At 40.1% G+C, this 16,518-nt stretch overlaps 1 protein-coding gene across 1 annotated transcript in view; it reads left to right on the top strand.

Annotated features, from left to right (window-relative positions):
* DNAH3 (dynein axonemal heavy chain 3) overlaps positions 1-16,518 on the top strand; it is a 373,447-nt gene that overhangs the window by 101,390 nt on the left and 255,539 nt on the right. Inside the window, exons 10-11 of the mRNA XM_077274961.1 lie at positions 7,991-8,170; positions 11,464-11,600. Of these exons, the coding sequence (XP_077131076.1) occupies positions 7,991-8,170; positions 11,464-11,600 (317 nt within the window). The remainder of the gene's footprint in view (positions 1-7,990; positions 8,171-11,463; positions 11,601-16,518) is intronic.

The raw sequence follows: 16,518 nt of genomic DNA, 5'->3' as shown, positions 1-16,518 counted from the left end.
TGTTCTAGATGTTATGTCTTCCTCTCTGTCCCCCAGATGGTATGGATAGGACAAACCTGTATGACTGATGGCCTGAGGCTTTTTACAGGGACCCTAGAGACGCCCCGGCCCCCACAAGTTGCCACAGTGCCTCCTGGGTATATGGTCAGGCAGCCAACGTGGAATTAACTGTCCTGCCAGTCTCTGAAGTAAAGCATAGAGACTATTACTCCCTCGGTGTTCTGGCTACCGGCTTCTGCGCCTCAGAAGGAGGCAGCCTTTTACAGGGCAGAACTCCTTCTGGTGTTATCTCCTTGTGCTATGACTTCGTTTCTCACCCGCTACAATACAATTCTCTTCGTGTCCTTCTTTAGGATGCTGCCGCACGTGGGGCAGGCGCAGCTCCGTGACCTTCTATCTAGGCCTCTGACAGGATCCCACCCCTGTAAGGGACCTCTCTGTCTGCAGCTCTGATGTTCTTCCTTCCCTTCTGTCTGCCTGACAGGAACTGACTCGATGTTACCTGGGCGAAGCCCAGCCAGCCTCTCACTCTTAGGCTGCTGCCCGGTTGAAGCCCAGTCAGCTTCTGACTAACTTCCTATCCAGCCCACCAGTTTTACCCTTCTGTGAGGAGTGCCCTAGTAGATAGGAGCAAGGCTCCCCCTGGTGGACTGGAGTGTAACGTGTGGTGTACGGTTTGTGATACCTGGTAGGAAGATCTCCTTTATTGCCATCAGACGTAACATCACTCCCCCTGGTGGAAGAACGACATTACTGCAACGACCAGGACTCTGGGGCGCTGCAGAAACAAGAATAGAAATGCCAGAATTACGGGGGTTTTGGGGGGGTCACTGCGACTTAGCCAAAAAAAATGAATTAAAAGAGATCATAAGAAACCATTTTTTTTAAACAAATTTCTGTTTTTGTTTTTTAACTTTACAACAAAACCCAAAAAAGAATGGCGGAACTGCATTTTTGTGGGGGTTTATTTGCAATTTTATTTATTACACTTTTTTTTTTTTTTCAAGTAAATCATATGCTAAAATAAATGAGGTCATTCCAAACTACAATTTGTCCTGCAAAAAAATAAGCCTTTATATGATATGGCTATGATGACGGGTAAAAAAAAAAGCTATGGTAGATGAAAAACAGGGAAAAAAAGGGCAAAAATGGAAAATCGCCCAGTTTGGAAGGGGTTAAATAAAATGATTTGTAGATTGTATATTTATCAAATTATCTATAAAATGAGATGAAGCTGCCTGAGGGTCTGTTCACACTGAGTTTTCCAGGATTTTCCTGGCTGTAAAATCCATGTCTTTCAAAAATCACATTTTTTTTTGTAAGGACACATGTTTTTGACACTATTTTGTGTAAATAAAGTTTATTAAGTTGCAAATAAAGATACATGGAAGTCAAAGTAGCAATTTGCATTCACAAACACAGTCAAAAATGTGAGATAATCACAATGATTAAATAGCTTTCTGTATAAGCAACATTTGTCTCTCTAACAATATGAAAATACAATTGTAACTGTCTCTTTATAAGAGAGTCAAGGTAATGTAGACTGATTGTTATGATTTCAATCTTGTGGGAAAACTACTTTTGGCTACATTATAAATGTATTAGTTTTCACAGTAGAAGTTTACAGATATTACATGTCTTGAACTCCCGTTGTTCTGCTTTCATCGAACTTTTAAATATTATTTATTTATCAATTGGGAGTGATGGTGTCTAGGTTCTCTATAGCACTTTTCAACCAAAAGAAATCTAGAAGTAACCTAGATTATAGCGTGGGATTAAATTGCGTGCGGCTGTTAAGAAGTGTCTTAGTAGACCTCTCTTGAATTTGGCTATAGATAGATCACATATAGATAGTAAGGCCAATTCCATTGTAGGATGCATTTCATGGAGGGATAGTTTATTGTGAAGTTCAAAGATGCTCATCCAAAAATTATATATAGGTGGACAGGACCACCAGATGTGTGAATATGTCCCTTTATCCCTCCAGCACCTCCAGCAAGTATCTGGGGTAGTGGGAAACATAATATGGATACTGGATGAACGTCTGTACCACCTAGACAAAAGTTTATAACCTCTTTCTTGATAATGTAAACATAATGAAGATCTGTGGGTGAAGAGAAGACTTTTACAACGATCCTCTGATGTCAGTGGTTTGCCCATTTCACTTTCCCACCTCGAAAAAAACATTGGGGAATCAAGTGAAGTTATTTGGTGCTCTTGAAACATTTTGTATAGTAGTGATACCGTACGAGTCAGAGGACCCCCACCCAGGCACACAGACTCGAAGGGGGTAAGCCGTCTAAAGATGTCAGTCCGGTCAGACAACTTAGTAAGATAACTTTTAATTTGTTCATGAAAAAACCATGAACCTGGCGGGGGTTCAGTTTCAGTGAAGAGCGCCCGCAGGGGCTTTATTGAGGCCTGATCTAAGTAATCATAGACTATTGGGTAGTTATCTTTGTATTTATGTAGAAAATAGGCTTTGTCTAAACCCGCTGGAAAGTCCGAATTATCGGAGATTGGGGTTAAGGGGCCTGGTATGGAAGAAATATTAAGCTTTTGATTACCATATTTAATAAAAAGAATTAGGTTTCTTGTAATAAAGGGTAGATCATTTCGCTGAGCATTCAACTATCTCTCCCTCCAAATTTGTGCTATCGGATTATGCTTTGAGAGCTTTATCTCTAAATCCACCCATTTTTTACTGAGTTTGTGATGGAATAGGTCTAGAATACATGTTCCGAGAGATGCGTAATTGTAAAGTGAGAAGTCTGGAAGACTCAGCCCCCCGGTTTGTTTAGTTCTGCTCAGGATATGGTATGCCAGACGTGGACGTTTACCCGACCAGATAAATCTGGTTATTGCTGTCTTGAGTCTAGAGAAAAAAGATGCTGGGAGGAACAAAGGGATGGTCTGGAAGAAGTAAAGAAGGCGCGGAAGTAGATCCATTTTGATAGTATTAATTCTTCCCAGCCATGATAGGTGTAATTTGTTCCATCTCTCCAAGTCAAGCTCCGCCTTGTTCAGGGCTATCTTGTAATTGGCGTCATATAATTGTAGTCACAGTTTTTTAAGTGGGCACCATCTAATGATAATATAATAAATAGTGTGGGTTCACCACCAAGCATGTATAGTACATATCTTAATTTAAAAGAAAAAAGCACATGCTCAAAGGTATAGGAACTCCACCAAACAGGGTTATTTAAATTACAAAAGTTTATTTCCACATAAAGGCACTACACACATTTAAAATCATTTAAAATTACTCCCAAGAGTAAATAGCTCCAAATATTTTTGTAATTTGTACAGAATACACCTAGTATACAAAACGTTATCTATAATTAACAAAGTTGCTGCACAAATTTCAATTAATGGTACTGCACATGCTGCATATCTATAATCCTGCATAAATTTCAGTAAATGGGACCCTTAGGTTGGCGACCTTAGTGTAAGGAAATTATATCATGTGATTTCAAACACTTTCTTTTACAAAGACCAACATGAATAATTCAGCAATCTCATTCGTTATGTCTGCCAATGAAGTATATCGGTGCGTTTGTGTGCCCCTAATATTAGACCTCCAGAGATGCCCATACACAAAGCAATGTCAAAATAGATCTTGGAGACCCAAGTTAGGTTAGGGTTAAGTATACAACTTTCTCCTATTTTGACAATTGAGCCCTCACATGGGTCTCCAAGATCTATTTTGACATTGCTTTGTGTATGGGCATCTCTGGAGGTCTAATATTAGGGGCACACAAACGCACCGATATACTTCATTGGCAGACATAACGAATGAGATTGCTGAATTATTCATGTTGGTCTTTGTAAAAGAAAGTGTTTGAAATCACATGATATAATTTCCTTACACTAAGGTCGCCAACCTAAGGGTCCCATTTACTGAAATTTATGCAGGATTATAGATATGCAGCATGTGCAGTACCATTAATTGAAATTTGTGCAGCAACTTTGTTAATTATAGATAACGTTTTGTATACTAGGTGTATTCTGTACAAATTACAAAAATATTTGGAGCTATTTACTCTTGGGAGTAATTTTAAATGATTTTAAATGTGTGTAGTGCCTTTATGTGGAAATAAACTTTTGTAATTTAAATAACCCTGTTTGGTGGAGTTCCTATACCTTTGAGCATGTGCTTTTTTCTTTTAAATTAAGATATAATTGTAGTGACTTGGCAGTTAGTTTTATACCCAAGTAGGTAAGGGAATCAGATCGCCATCTGAATGGGAAAGAGAAGCTCAGCTGGGAGACTAAGGAGGGTGATAATGAAATATTTAGTATTTCGGACTTATGTGAATTGATTTTAAAATTACTTACTGAGCCAAATCTGTGCAATTCTGCCAGGATATTGGGTAGGCAAATAATGCCAATTTATGTTCCTCCGATTGGATCCTCATCCCTGCTATAGATGGGTTGTTGCGAATTGCAACTGCCAAGTGTTCCATGGTTAATACATATAGCAAGGGGGACAGAGGACACCCCTGTCTCGTACCGTTTCGTATATGAAAAGGATCTGACAGCGAGCCGTTCACCTTAACCCTAGCAGAAGGGAACTCATAGAGGGCCTTGATACTCCACAACGCCTTCCCCTGCAAGCCAATTCCTTCAAGCGTTTGATACATAAATTCCCATCCCACTCTATCTAGAGAATACATAAAGGATCACCTCCTTTATTAGCTTTGTCAATCAAAGAAATGGATCTAATGGTGCTATCCCTTGCTTCTCTTCTAGGAATAAAACCAACCTGATCCTGATTGTTCAAGTGAGGCAAGAGGCTACTAAGTCTCTTTGAGATCATTTTGGCATAGATTTTTACGTCTATATTTATTAGTGAGATAGGGCGGTAATTGCTACAAAGCGACGGATCCTTTTCCGGCTTTGGAATGACTATAATATGAGCAATCAAGGCTTGTGGAGGGAAAGAACCCCCTGAGGAAATAAAATTGCACGCTGATAGGAATGGAGGGCATAGTAAATCTGAGAACTGCTTATAGAAGCCTGCCGTGTAACCGTCGGGGCCTGGACTTTTACCTAGTTTTAAGTCCTTAACCACGGAATAGACCTCTTCTAATGAGAAGTCATTCTCTAGATCAGCCAAGATATCTTCAGAGATTGTGGGTAGTCTGTTTTGCTGGATATAGGATTTAATTTTCTCTTGTAGGGAATGGGTGGGAAGATCTCTAAATTGACCATTTATATTATAGAGAGATTTATAATAATCATGGAAGCTAGATAAGATGTCTTTGGTGCTATGAACCTTCTTACCCTTGGCATTTTTGATGTGGGATATAAATGTTTGTGGGCCTCGTGGGTGTAAGGCTCTCAATAGAAATTTGCCACTTTTGTTCCCTATATGGTACAAACGACTTCTAATTCTTTCTCTAAAACAGTGAGATTTCTGGTCTAAGATTGTAAGTAGCTTCTGTCTAGCCGTGGATAAACTTGACAGAGTAAGCAGGGAGAGGTCCTGTTTATGTTGCATCTCAAGTTTATGAATTTGGGAGGAGAGATCAGTGATATTTGCTAATCGTTCTTTTTTAAGACGGGCCCCCTGTGAGATGAACACACCCCGTAAAACGCTCTTCAGAGCCTCCCACTGCATGGAGGGGGACGTTGGGTCGCCGATATGGTCAGCCATAAAACCCTCAATCAAACGTTTCACCTCTGATATACAGATCTGATCCTGCAACAGGCTATCATTTAACCACCAGAAAAAGCTGCCCGGGTGGAGGACCCTCCACACATCCACCAGATGTAAGTCATATATCTGCTTCTTCACTTTTTTGATGGAGGATGGTGAGTAAGAAGTCCTGCCTGATGAAACATCAATTAGTGGGTTCATTGGGAGGTTAAAGTCACCTCCTAGGACTATCGGTAATGCACCTGCAAACTTCTCCAGAAGTCGTTTACATTTATAGCCAAATTTCTGCTGGCCTTGATTAGGAAAGTAGACATTTGCTAAGATAAGTGTACGTGAGCCCCAAGCCACCTTCAAGAAAATATATCTTCCCTCCGTATCGATTAATGAGTCAAGAATCTCGGGTAGGAAGGATTTATGGAAGCCTATAGACACTCCTTTAGACTTAGAGCAAGGATTGGTGCTGTGGAACCATTTTGGGTAATAATAGGAAGTACAGTTAGGGGTTACCCCAGTCTTAAAGTGTGTCTCCTGGAACATCAAAATTGATATATGTTGTTTATGATTGGAGTACAAGATCTGTCTCCTTTTCTCAGGCACATTCAACCCTTTAACATTATGGGAGCAAAATTTAATTCCAGTCATGACTAGTGTAACTTCCAATGGATTGGTAGTGTGGACATCGGGACCAGAACCTGAAGAGAATTTTGTGTGGTTGTTGGGATGGGGGTAGGTCAGAGGGTTGAAGGAAGGAGGGTGAAGAAAAGAAAAGGGAGAAGCAAGAAATTTAAAAATAGTAGAGAGAAGCTAAGTGTGTGGTGAATAAACACCTAGAGTAAGTAGTCATGGTGTGATTATTTGGCGGTAAACCACCAAGTCAACAAACGGGGTGGGAAGAAGCCGAAGGTGAGAACCAGCCTGTTTGTCACCCCACAACCTAAGCAATAAAATGTTAAACCAAACTTTGTTAACTAATGTCCGGTCTTGTCCACACTAGATTCAAATTTAAACTTAACAATATAGACAATAAGGCAAATAGGCAAACCATCTATCTTTCCATATTATCCCGGTAATAGGTACTGGGTTCAGAGGTCTAAAGAAAAGTGTTCCACATGACGGAACACAGGTAACTGGGATCAAAATCGCCGCAAAATTAAATGCTGCACATTTAAATTAGTGTGTGTATGATATTACACGCTGCGAGATAGGAGAAGGCAGAAGGAGAGAAAGGCTTCTCTCATGCTACGACTAGGGAAGAGCCGTTCTTCTTGTGTTGCTTGGTGCGCTGTGTTTTCAGCCATCTAGGAGGGATATCTGGAAGTTGGGGAGAATGAGGCCATTCGGGAAGATCAGTCATCGGCAACTCAAAGGTACCCAGAAAATTAGTCAGATCCCCTAGATTGCGGAAGATGGCAGTTTTCCCCCCTTTAAGGGCTATCAGCTGGAACGGGAATCCCCACCTGTATGTAATGTCTCTTTCCTTGAGAAGGGATAATAAAGGTCGTAGCGCTCTCCTGAGCTGTAGAGTGCACCTAGATAGGTCTGAGAGTAGTAAAATCTGAGTTCCACAATAATTGATGGTACCTCTTTGTCTGGCGGCCAACATGATGGCCTCCTTGACTTTATAGTAGTGTACTCTGCAGATAACATCCCTGGGTCTTGATTCTGACGACGGTTTAGGTCCAAGAGATCTATGTATACGGTCAAATTCTATGGAACCTGCTTCCTCATCATTTAACAATTCCAGCAACAGTTTTTGTACTGTGGGATCTAGATCAGATGAACTTACAGATTCAGGAAGACCGTGTATTCTGATGTTGTTTCGTCTATTACGATTTTCAAAATCTCGATTTTCTCGCATGAGAGAATCACAGTACAGGTATGGAGAAGATGGAGAAATTAATTTCTCCATCTTCTCAATTGTCTCCGTGAGTGTACACAGGACTGCACTCTGATGACATTGGAGTGCAGTCCGATGTTTCACACGTACCCGTAGACTTGTATGGGTGCTCGTGATCTGAATATCGAAGCCACTTTTGCTTTCTCTTGCCGAATTGGCATGAGAAAATAATCGCGGATCGGCACTGCCCCATAGTATAACACTGGGCCAAGTGCTATCCGATAAAACATTGCACTTGGCCGTGTTATATGCCAGTGTGAGTGAACCCTGAGCCAGACTTATTTTTTGTGTCTATACTATTTACCAATGTGAATGGCACAATCAATGCCAATGTTAATACTAGTATCTTTGTTTCAGATTTATTGGGTTTATCATACGTATATTACTACAGTAATTTTATTATACATCTATTCCTATTTTGTCTTCACCAGGATGGCAATGATTTTGGAGAAACATATGACGAGATGAAATTCTTCACCCCTCAAATTCTCATAATTAAGCTCAAGGTTGAAGAACCAAAAATAGCTTTTGAGCCAGTTCTGGAGGAGTGTTGGAACCTAATAAAACGCTGCTTCCAGGAGATTATTCGGAGCGCAGAAGGACTTCCTAAAGTATGTCATGTAGAGAAATTAAAGGAGGTGCAATTTACTGGGTGCAACATTTAAGAAAGGTTGTCTAGTCATGTGCCGATGGGTGTCCCAGACAAGAGTGTAAAGCCCCATACACATTAGAACAATGACTTTCGAACCCATCAATATCAATGGGACCAGTCTAATGAATATGGTGCATTCAGACTCTCCCCAGGCATCATCTAATAATAAAACGACAGGTCCAATTTCGGACTGACGATCCTTTTTGTTCTCTTAGGCCATGTTCACACCATCAGTATTTGGTCAGCAGTTTACCTCAGTATTTGTAAGACAAAACCAGTGGAACAATCAGAGCAAAAGTATAATAGAAACACGTCACCACTTCTGTATTTATCACCCACTCCTGGTTTTAGAAATACTGAGGTAAAATACTCATCAAACACTGAATGTGTGAATGTGGCCTGAAAATACACTCCATTTTCATTGTGGAAATGTAAAGCCACTTGCACACGTTGAATATTTGGTGAGTTTTTTACCTCAGTATTTGTAAGACAAAACCAGGAGTGGAACAATCAGAGGAAAGGTATAATAGAAACACACGTCACCACTTCTGCATTTATCAGCCACTCCTTGTTTTGTCTTACAAATACTGAGGTATAAAACTCACCAAATATTCAACGTGTGCACGTGGCTTTACATTTCCACAATGAAAATGGAGTGTATTTTCAGGCCACATTCACACATTCAGTGTTTGATGAGTATTTTACCTCAGTATTTGTAAGCCAAACCAGCAGTGGCTGATAAATACAGAAGTGATGGTGACGTGTTTCTATTATACTTTTCCTCTGATTGTTCACTCCTGGTTTTGGCTTACTAATACTGAGGTAAAAAAGTCACCAAATACTGAATGCGTGAGCATGGTCTAAGGGTATGTGTCCACGTTCAGGATTGCTTCAGGATTTGGTCAGGATTTTATGCAGGTAAAATCCTGACCAAATCTGCACCTGAGGTCACTGGCAGGTCACCTGCATTGTCCTTGAGTTTTTTCTGCAATGTAAGGACATGCTGCGTTGTTAAAAGACGCGACGCATGTGAGTTTTCTCCGGTGTGCTGCATGCGTCTTTTACTGCATAGTGGAGACAGGATTTCATGAAATCCCCTCCACTATGCTATAACATCTGGACGCTGCGTTTTTTATGCATGCTGCTCAATGCTGCGTCAAGAATGCAGCGTTTCCTGAACGTGGACACATACCCTAAGGCTATGTCTCCACGTTCAGGATGGCCGGCGGTATCGCCGCTCGGCGCTAAGCCCCGCCCCCTTTCTGGGACGCGATCATGCCGGATGTGTTAACTCTTCACATCCGGGATGATCGCTCTGTCCCATAGGGCCCTGTGATATGCCTTGCGGGGACGCTGCGTCCCCGCAAGGTGTACGGACATGCTGCGATCTGAAAAGACGCGCAGCATGTCCGGAGTCGCAGGGCCGCCGCGTGCGGGTTTCCACGCATAGTGGAGACGGGATTTCATAAAATCCCCTCCACTATGCTGGAACATCTGGACGCTGCTTGTTTGACGCTGCAGCTCTGCGCAGCGTCAAACAAGCAGCGTTTCCTGACCGTGGAAACATACCCTAAGGTTACGTTCCCACGATGAGTATTTGGTGCATTTTTGATGATGCAGATTGTCTGCACCTAGTAGGTAAATTATGTTATTTGCCTTCTTTATTGTGTTTTTGACTGTGTTTGTTTAGTTGCATTTTTATTGTCTCTTGTCGGTATGTCATGTTTTAAATAAAGCAGCTTTGTTTTTGATACTTCATGGAATTTTTCTTTTCGACAAAACTTTATCGATACAGTCGTATTTGGATTACATTGGTTTTTCGGGCATTTTGCAGCGTATGCTAAAAAAATCATATGCATTTCTTTACCTGTGGATTTTATGCAACTAATGCAATACTGTTGAGAAAATACGCACATAAAACTCAGTGGACCCCCAAGAGAAATTGACACGCTGCCACTGGTCAGAATACGCAGCATAAAAAAGCACAGTGGGCATGTGGGCATGAGATTTCTATTAATCCCATCCAATTTGCTAAAACTGTAACACACCATAATTTTTTGCATTGAGAAAATATGTACCGTAGCATCAAAAACTCATCAAAACCTAAGAGATAATCCATTAGAGATGACTGGGAGCGGCTGTCTCCTAGAGATTAGAGAGCTCGGCCGAGAGAGCGCTTCTGTGTATGGGAGAGTCGAGAGAGTCAGATGTAGGCAGAACAATTGGCCAAATCATCATTTGTCCAAAGGCTATCTAAGTGTATGGGGGGCTGTAGAGTGGCTGCCTCTTTGGTAGACACGGTCTGACATTCATCTGAATGGACGCCATGTAATGCTACATTTTGTCAGAATTGTGTGGATTCCCATGACTTAGCCCTCAGTAAAATGAACTATTTCTGAGAGATGTTTTGACCCTCCAATGTGGATGAGGTCCTCTATGATGAGATAATCGAGTCTCCTGAAATAGAGATCCATTGTATTCTGTATTTTTAACGAAAAGCACCAAGTCTGTTAATTGTCCAGGCTTTGGATACAAATCTGCAGTCACTCTATACTGCTTACTGTTCATTGCGAGGATTTTCCGGTGCTGCCGGCCTCGTGAACAGTGGGCTCGTTACACCAAGTATAGTATTTGCATACATACGGTCACATGCCAACTAGACGTGCGCGACCTCATTCGATCCAAGTGAATTGAGCTAGGACGGTCACGTCTAGTCGGAATGTGACTGAAAGTAAGCAAATGAATTGTACCCCAAGGCTGGACAGCCCCTGTAAGTACTAGCAGACTTTAGGAAACATGTTATAGACAACCTATGATTCACTATGTGCGAAGAAGGATGGTAGTTTATCATCCATCTGTTACATTGGTTATAAATGTTATCTTTCATCATTTACTTTCTGGCACACCACTCCCCAGATAATGTCAAGGTTGAAGTTATCTATTCATACCATGACCTTTTATTAATATTTATCCACCCTCCCTTCGGGCTTGATTTATTACTGCCACTCCATGTAGTATGGTAATACATTTTCTATAAGAAGTATATTCCCTGGACACAATCCTACTCCCATCAGAATTTAGAAAATTATATATAATTCATGAACATTAGTTGTTTGGAAATTCGTTTTTACCGACCCTCAACATCTCCAGTGAATTGTGCGCTGAGCCGTTATGCTACATACTTAACAAATCAAGTGACCTGCAAGATTGTTAATCCACTTACTTAAATCAAGATTTATTCTTCACTTATAGGTGGAAGTTGAGCTTTTTCCAGATCTTCAAGTAGAGAACCTTATTCTGAGCTCTGTAAAGCAAGAGGAATCCTTAGTGTCTGAATATATTAACAAAACCAGAGAGATCTTTAACAAGAATATAATTGGCCCACAAAAGTAAGTATCTGCAGCACTATTTATCATCTATCTATCTATCTATCTATCTATCTATCTATCTATCTATCTATCTATCTATCTATCTGTCTATTATCTATCTACAGTATCTATCTATCTATCTATCTATCTATCTATCTATCTATCTATCTATCTATTTATCATCTATTATCTATCTATCTATCTATCTATCTATCTATCTATCTATCTATCTATCTAAATAGAAAAGACAGATAGGAGCACAAACTTTTGCAGATTTTGGGTGCAATACTTCCTGAATAATGCGGTTGTCCAACGCAAAATATAAATGGAAAAAAATCAACTGGAGTTCTGCCTGATTTTTTTCTATCTATCTATCTATCTATCTATCTATCTATCTATCTATCTATCTATCTATCTATCTATCTATCATTTATTTATCATCTATCTATTATCTATCTATCATCTATCTATGTATCTATCATCTATTATCTATCTATCTATCTATCTATATATTATCTATCTATATATTATCTGTCTACCTACCTACCTACCTACCTATCTAGACATAGGAAAAAATGCAGGCAGCACTCCATAGCTTAATGTGAAAAAAAAATGTGGTTTTATTTCAAACCCAGATGCTGTGGCAACGTTTCAGCTCAAATGAGCCTTTTTCAAGCAGTGATTAACACACCTACCCAAGGTTTATATACATAGCTCTTAACAATACTTATTATGTTACATTTCATCAAAAATGTGTTAAAAAACATATTCCAAGACAATTATATCCAAGTGCAATTACATCAGTACAAAGATCTTTTCATATAATGTGACTCGTGCAATAAAGTAATACATATATCAGATATAGTGCTCAAAAACATTTAATTCAGTCTAATTATACAATGCATACATATGTGCAAAATCGGACTTACATTACACCCAGTTATGTTTTATCATTAGCTCATAGAGGACACTAGAAAACACCATATTCAGCTTCTCTAAACACTAACTCGGCATTTCAGAGCACTTGATTGCTTCCACTTGGGCTGCTGGCCAATCGTCAAGCTTGTGTGGCCAAATCCGGGTTCGCACATGTGCAGCACCAATTTCTGGACATGTTGACACCATCTTGGATGTGGAACCACATTCTTTCATACAGAGCCGATCTATTCACATTATAATACCTAGAAAAATTCTCCAAGTGTCCATCATTCGTATTTAGATCACTTTCCTTCACTCCAGTAGATCAACATATATGTAAACTTATATTTAGAGATGCTTTAACATCCACCGCATCGCTCTGCATATTAGAATGCAACCCTCCATTTCTTAAGGGTGCATCATCTTGTCATAAGCCAGCTATGCAATCTGCAACATGGGTACATTTTTCAAAGTGAACATAAGGAAAATATTTGCTTAAAGGTATACCTATACAAATATATGCCCTGACTTCATAGGAATACCACCTATCTCTAGGCGGCATCCTATTGTCTGTGCCACTGGTGGGAGGTATACACCCCTATAAGACCGGGGTCACACTAGAGAGGAATATGGACGTATGAGAGGCGCAAAAAATCGCATTGCACACGGACCAATGATTCTCTATGGAGCAGCTCCTATCTGCCGTATATTTATCGGTCGTATTTTACGGGCTGAGAAAATTGTAGCATGCTGCGTTTGTCAGCATATTGCGCAAAAAATCCGCAAATGAAAGTCTATGGAGCGAGAAAAATACGGATTACACACGGACCATGCGTGTGACTTGCGAGAAATACGCACCGGTGTTCTATAGAAAAGCCGGCAATTCAGTGCGGTGTAAAGTAAAATCACACTGACAGGTTAGAAAAGAATAGATAGAATAAATGTCTGCACATAGTATAGGTGTGTGTATATATATATATATATATATATATATATATATATATCAGTGAGACACATATATATTTTTATTTCATACAGCACTAGATAGCAGAAAAGCCTGTAATTCAATTGCAGGCTTTTGCTATCTCCTTATCAAACCCGACAGAATATGAGACATGGTTTACATACAGTAAACCATTTTATATCCCTTATATGTTTACATATTCCTCACTAATAATGTTAGAAGTGTCTGTGGGCAAAATTTGGGAGTTCTAGGTGTTAAAATAACGGGTTAAATCATGGGAAAACTGGCGTGGACTCCCGCGCAATTTTCTCTGCCAGAGTGGGAAAGCCAGTGACTGAGGGCAGATATTAATAGCCTAGAGAGGGACCATGGATATTTCCCCCCCCACCCGGCTAAAAACATCTGCCCCCAGCCACCCCAGAATAGGCACATCTGTAAGATGCACCTATACCTCTCTCTTCCCACTCCCCTGTAGCGGTGGGATATGGGGTAATGAAGGGTTAATGTCACCTTGCTAATGTAAGGTGACATTAAGCCTGGTTAATAATGGAGAGGAGTCAATAAGACACTTATAGATTATTAATCCAATATTAATAAAGGGTTAAAAAACACACATTTGGAAAAAAGTATTTTATTGAAATAAATACACGTGGTGTTGTAATAGCTTTATTATATGCTCAATCCAAATGACGACCCTTGTCTTCTGAAAAAAAAAAGGGAAAATAAAAAACAACAATATCCCATACCTGTCCGCCATACAGTCATGTCCCACTATGTAAATCCATCTGAAGGGGTTAAATAATTTTACAACCAGGAGCCTGCTAATGCAGCTGTTGCCCCTGGCTGTAAAAACTGGGGAGTGAATGGAAAGCAGGGGAACGTAGCTACCTAGACTTGCGGTGCTGCGCCCCATGCTGGCATAACCTCATATGAACTCTAGAGTGGGAAAATATTCTGAAAAATTCCCACGCTAGAGTTCACATGCTGTGGAAAAAAACGGGCGGAAACGTAGCGTTGTTTATTCCGCAGCATGTCAATTCTTTGTGCGGATTCCGCAGTGGTTTACACCTGCCAATGGTTAACCAATGGTGTGGAGAGAGCCAAAAAATCATCATGATGACTGTTATTTATGGTAAACACAGGTACAGGCACATCTTCACAATGAGGGACAGGCCTTCTTGCAGATTCCATGTTACTCCCATTTTCGTTTCTTATGCTTATTGAATCCTTGCACTTGCACTGCACAGAAATAACAGTCATCATGATGATTTTTTGGCTCTCTCCACACCATTGGAACACCAAATTTGAAGCTTTTTCTTTGTCCTTTGCTCCATTTTCGTAATAATTCGATACATGCTTTGCACACTATGCGTGGTGCCCAAAACTTGTCTTGGTCCCCAAGCATAACCCCAAAATAGGCAAAATACACTTTTTTTACGAAGTCTGTTATGTTTCTTCTATGTTTTGGCAGTGTGTATTCACCACAAATGTAACAGAATGAGTCTGGATCGTTAAGACAACTTCTTCTTGATGAGTTCATGCTTTTCACTGGAAAACAGACAACAACATAAAGTTAGTGCAAAAATCAAGCTATGAACAAACTTTTAGAACACTAATTAACACAAAACTATATTGAGAACTGCTCAGTTCAAGTACTAATCCAAAGAAATTAATGAGATGATGCGTCGCATTTACCAACAAGTGCTATAAATAAGATACCAAAAATGTCAAAAACTTGAGCCAATCTGGCAAAACTGATAGCATATTCAGAATCAGCACCCCAAAAATACCCCAAATTCATTAAAATATTTTGGACACCAGAAAAAAAATTTTTTTTTTGTTGACCTGTGTTATCTATCTATCAATCTATCATCTATCATCTATCTATTATCTATCATCTCTCTATCTATTATCTATTTATCTATCTATCTATCTATCTATATATCTATTATCTATCTATTATCTATCTACAGTATCTATTATCTATCTATCTATCTATCTATCTATCTATCTATCTATCTATCTATGAGTTTTAGTTATTTTACACACTCCCGATGACGCTCATTCCAGAATTTCTGCAGGTCTAAACATGCCTGTTTCTGATGCTTAGTGGTGAGCGAACATCTTATCCGAGCATGCTCTAGTGCTAATAGAGTGTCTTCGGCGTGCTCGAATACTATGATGAAGTCGCCGCGGCTGCAACACATGCAGGGATTCCCTAACAAACAGGATATCCCTGCATGTGTTGCAGCTGTCGAACAGCAGCAAGACATGCAGCCACAGCGATTCGAACATAGTATTCGAGCACGCCGAAGACACTCTATAAGCACAAGAGCATGCTCAGATAACACCTTTTCTGAACATGTTCGCTCATCAATACTGATGATCCAGGAAAACATTCGTCCATTGTAATAATCGTCGTTATCGGCAGCACATCATCCTATGTAGTCACGTGATGTGCTGCCAATAACGTGCACTGTGTAGAGCAGTGGTCCTCCAGTTTTCTTGCCATGAGAGTCACATGCAGCTCTGAGAAATGGTCTCATGCTACATTTTATCGTAGGAGCCACATAATTGATAGTGCACAGCTTAAAAAAAAATACGGAGCTACCCCTGACTAATTCTTCAGCTGACATAGTGACTATTGACCTTGGATAGTGGCTTTCTGCCCATTAGTATCATTTAAACATGATAATTAATTCATTGACGGATCTGGAATTAGCTTACCTATACAAGCAGGCAATCCCTGCATGGTTGCGGCTATCGAACAGCCCCAAGACATGCAGCCGCTGGTAATCGGACATATTTTTAGAGCACGCCGAAGACACTTGGTTATCACCCTAGCATGCTCAGATAACACCTGATCCCAGCCCGTTTGCTCGTCATCACTAATAGGCAATGAATAGCACTTTATTCAATATATGTGCAAAAACCTGTGGGAGGAAGCATAGCCTAGATGGCCTGAGATGGCGCTGATCGTGAGGACTGGCCACAGGGTATCTGTACTGTACTTCCTTGCACCTGTTTTTGCAGATAAATTGGATAAAGTGCTTTTTA

This window comes from Ranitomeya variabilis, chromosome 7, assembly GCF_051348905.1.
Source record: "Ranitomeya variabilis isolate aRanVar5 chromosome 7, aRanVar5.hap1, whole genome shotgun sequence".
NCBI lineage: Eukaryota > Metazoa > Chordata > Amphibia > Anura > Dendrobatidae > Ranitomeya > Ranitomeya variabilis.
This window is presented reverse-complemented; position numbering and strand designations above follow the sequence as displayed.